Source organism: Dreissena polymorpha, chromosome 7 (assembly GCF_020536995.1).
Source record: "Dreissena polymorpha isolate Duluth1 chromosome 7, UMN_Dpol_1.0, whole genome shotgun sequence".
Lineage (NCBI taxonomy): Eukaryota > Metazoa > Mollusca > Bivalvia > Myida > Dreissenidae > Dreissena > Dreissena polymorpha.
The window spans coordinates 77,243,850-77,246,394 of NC_068361.1; the positions used below are offsets into that span (position 1 = coordinate 77,243,850).

At 41.3% G+C, this 2,545-nt stretch overlaps 1 protein-coding gene across 1 annotated transcript; it reads right to left on the bottom strand.

Moving 5' to 3' along the window:
• Positions 1 to 622: 622 nt before the first annotated feature.
• LOC127839845 (uncharacterized) lies at positions 623 to 1,396 on the bottom strand. The gene has a single exon (XM_052368235.1). The coding sequence runs from the start codon at positions 1,394 to 1,396 to the stop codon at positions 764 to 766; it is 633 nt and encodes a 210-aa protein (XP_052224195.1). The 3' UTR covers positions 623 to 763.
• Positions 1,397 to 2,545: the final 1,149 nt, after the last annotated feature.

Below are 2,545 nucleotides of genomic sequence, written 5' to 3' on the forward strand. Positions count from 1 at the left end.
TAATGATCTCCCTAAGGCACTTAACAAAACAAAAAGGTGCGCATGACAAACCAAAAGGAACCACTGTATAAACATAGTATTTACCATTTAAAGAAAATCCCAAATATTTCTGGTGTTCAGAAAATATGTCCAAATGATCATAACCTTTTGACAAATCAAACTTGAAGCAAAAACAATTCGGATCAAAATATTCAATCCCCGTTTTCCAGTCTTCGAAAGTCATTTTTTCTTTCCATATGTATTTATTAACAAAGCGTAAATCTAAAATCAACCTTTTCTTGCCGGCTGCATTTACGGCTACACTTAATGGACTTACAACATGAGTGATTTCTATTGATTCTACAATAAAGCCATTATTTAACATATCCTGCACGGACTCGTTTACAAAATCTATATGCTTTACAGCTGATTGGTTATTTGCAGATACACATTTTTCAGGTAATTCTATTAATGGTAATTTGTAACCGCCTACAATACAGTAAATTATATCAGGGTTGGCACCGATGCTTTTCCAAAAACGAACATGTCTCTTTAAACTGCCTTTTACAGTTGAAGAATGTGATAACTGATACTTTTTTCACAATGCGCATCAATGTCAGAAATGTCTAAACCAGCAATATACTTATCATATGATAGGTTTTCTATCGGGATTTCCGGTCTCCCGTCTAGGCACGATGTTTCCCTGGAAACGGTTAACCCACTCGCACTCGCGCCGGAAATGGCCCTGTCGTCCACAAGCGAAGCACGTGGTGTTGGCACCGGCTCAGGCTGGATAGGGCCGAAAAAACTGTTGGCGCTCGACCCCCATAGCCATCGGTCGAGATGGGAAAAGAGGACCAACAAAAGGATCCTGCGGTGGTGGAGCCGGGGAAGCGGAAGCAGATGGTCGATCAGCCAAACGATTGAAAACAGAACGTACATTCAACGAATTAGAAGGATTTGATTTCAGTTTTTTGACAGCTCTAGCCTCGGCTTTGTTTATTTTCTTTTCATCATCACTATCTGACCCTATTACTGGTTTTTCATATTCAGCAACAGTGGCCCAGCCCCCGGGGGAAGAATCAGCTAACCTGACAAGTTTATTTCTGTAAGTTAGTTTTTTCAAACCTTCTTTTGCCTTTTCTTTAGCAAAGCCATGGCTATCGCTGTCTAATATACATTGAAGCAAAGAGCAGATTTCAGTATTGAACACGAACTGATGTTTACACGAGGCACTCTTGAAAGCAGGCACATCAATTTTATCAACATTTTTATGGCTTGTAATATCCCTTGTTAACGATGACAACTGTGAATCAAAGTAGCTTCTAAATAGACCAAACACGTCAAACAATTCTTCCCTATTCCCCCGAGGGCCTACCTTCGTGACTGCTACCACGTGGTCGCTCCGTGTGTCCATTTCTGCTTCTGCTTCTGCTTAATACGGTGAAGGGCCAGTTACGGCGTAGTACACCGGGGAGTGCGTCTAGTCAAAATGGAGGGCAGCTTTAAAGCCCTCAACTGTCTCTGCGTGGACCACTCTACTGTCCAGGTGGTTCCACTCTAACACGGTTTTCACAAAGAATGAGTTTTTAAATTGACTACTATTTGAGTTTTTCACTACAAAGCCTCTGTCATTATTTATTACTTGTTTATCTATTATATTGGATGTAACACAGTCACTATATTGTTTCGCCTTAATTTGCCTTTTGACCCTTGCTGGTTTCAACTAATCGGATGCTGGTATAGCTGGCACCAGCCCCTCGGCCACTTTGTAGAGCATCACTAGACGGTTGATTTTACGCCGTTCTTCTAGAGGTGGTAATTCTAGATGTTTTAACATGTTGGTAACGCTGCCTGCCGTTCTTGATTTGTAGTCTCCCGTTATGAAGCGGGCAGTTTGTTTTTGCACTTGTTCAATTTTGTCAATGTCACGACTTAAGTAAGGATCCCAAATTGAAGAGCCGTAGTCCAGACAGGATCTCACTAGCGCTAGGTACGCTGTTTTCCTACAATCCATAGGGCAGTTCTTTAAATTTCTACGTAGAAGAGCCATTGTCGAGTTTGCTTTCTTTGTCAATTTACTTATGTGAGTTGACCAAGTTAGATCTTCAGAAAGGGTTAGTCCCAAGTATGGATTATCGGGCACTTGTTTGAGAATATGGTCACATAGGGAATAAAAGTGTGGAGTCTTGTTCTTAATTGACATTACGTAACATTTCTTCGCGTTAAAACGCATGCCCCATTTATCAGCCCATTTTTCAAGTTCTTTCAAGTCATTCTGAAGAATATCAAAGTCTTTCTGAGTTTTTATTTTCCGGTATAACAGGCAATCGTCCGCAAAAAGGCGCACTTGTGATTTGACTGAAAGTGGCAGGTCGTTAATGTGACATAGAAACATAAGGGGTCCGAGTACCGTGCCTTGAGGGACGCCGGAGTCCACTGTGGACTTCTGGGAGACTTCGCCGTCTACTACAACTTGCATAAATCGTTTTGTGAGAAAAGTTTTGAGCCATGTATGGATTGTTCCAGTTATGCCAAAGCATTCCAGCTTATATAAAAGTTCGCC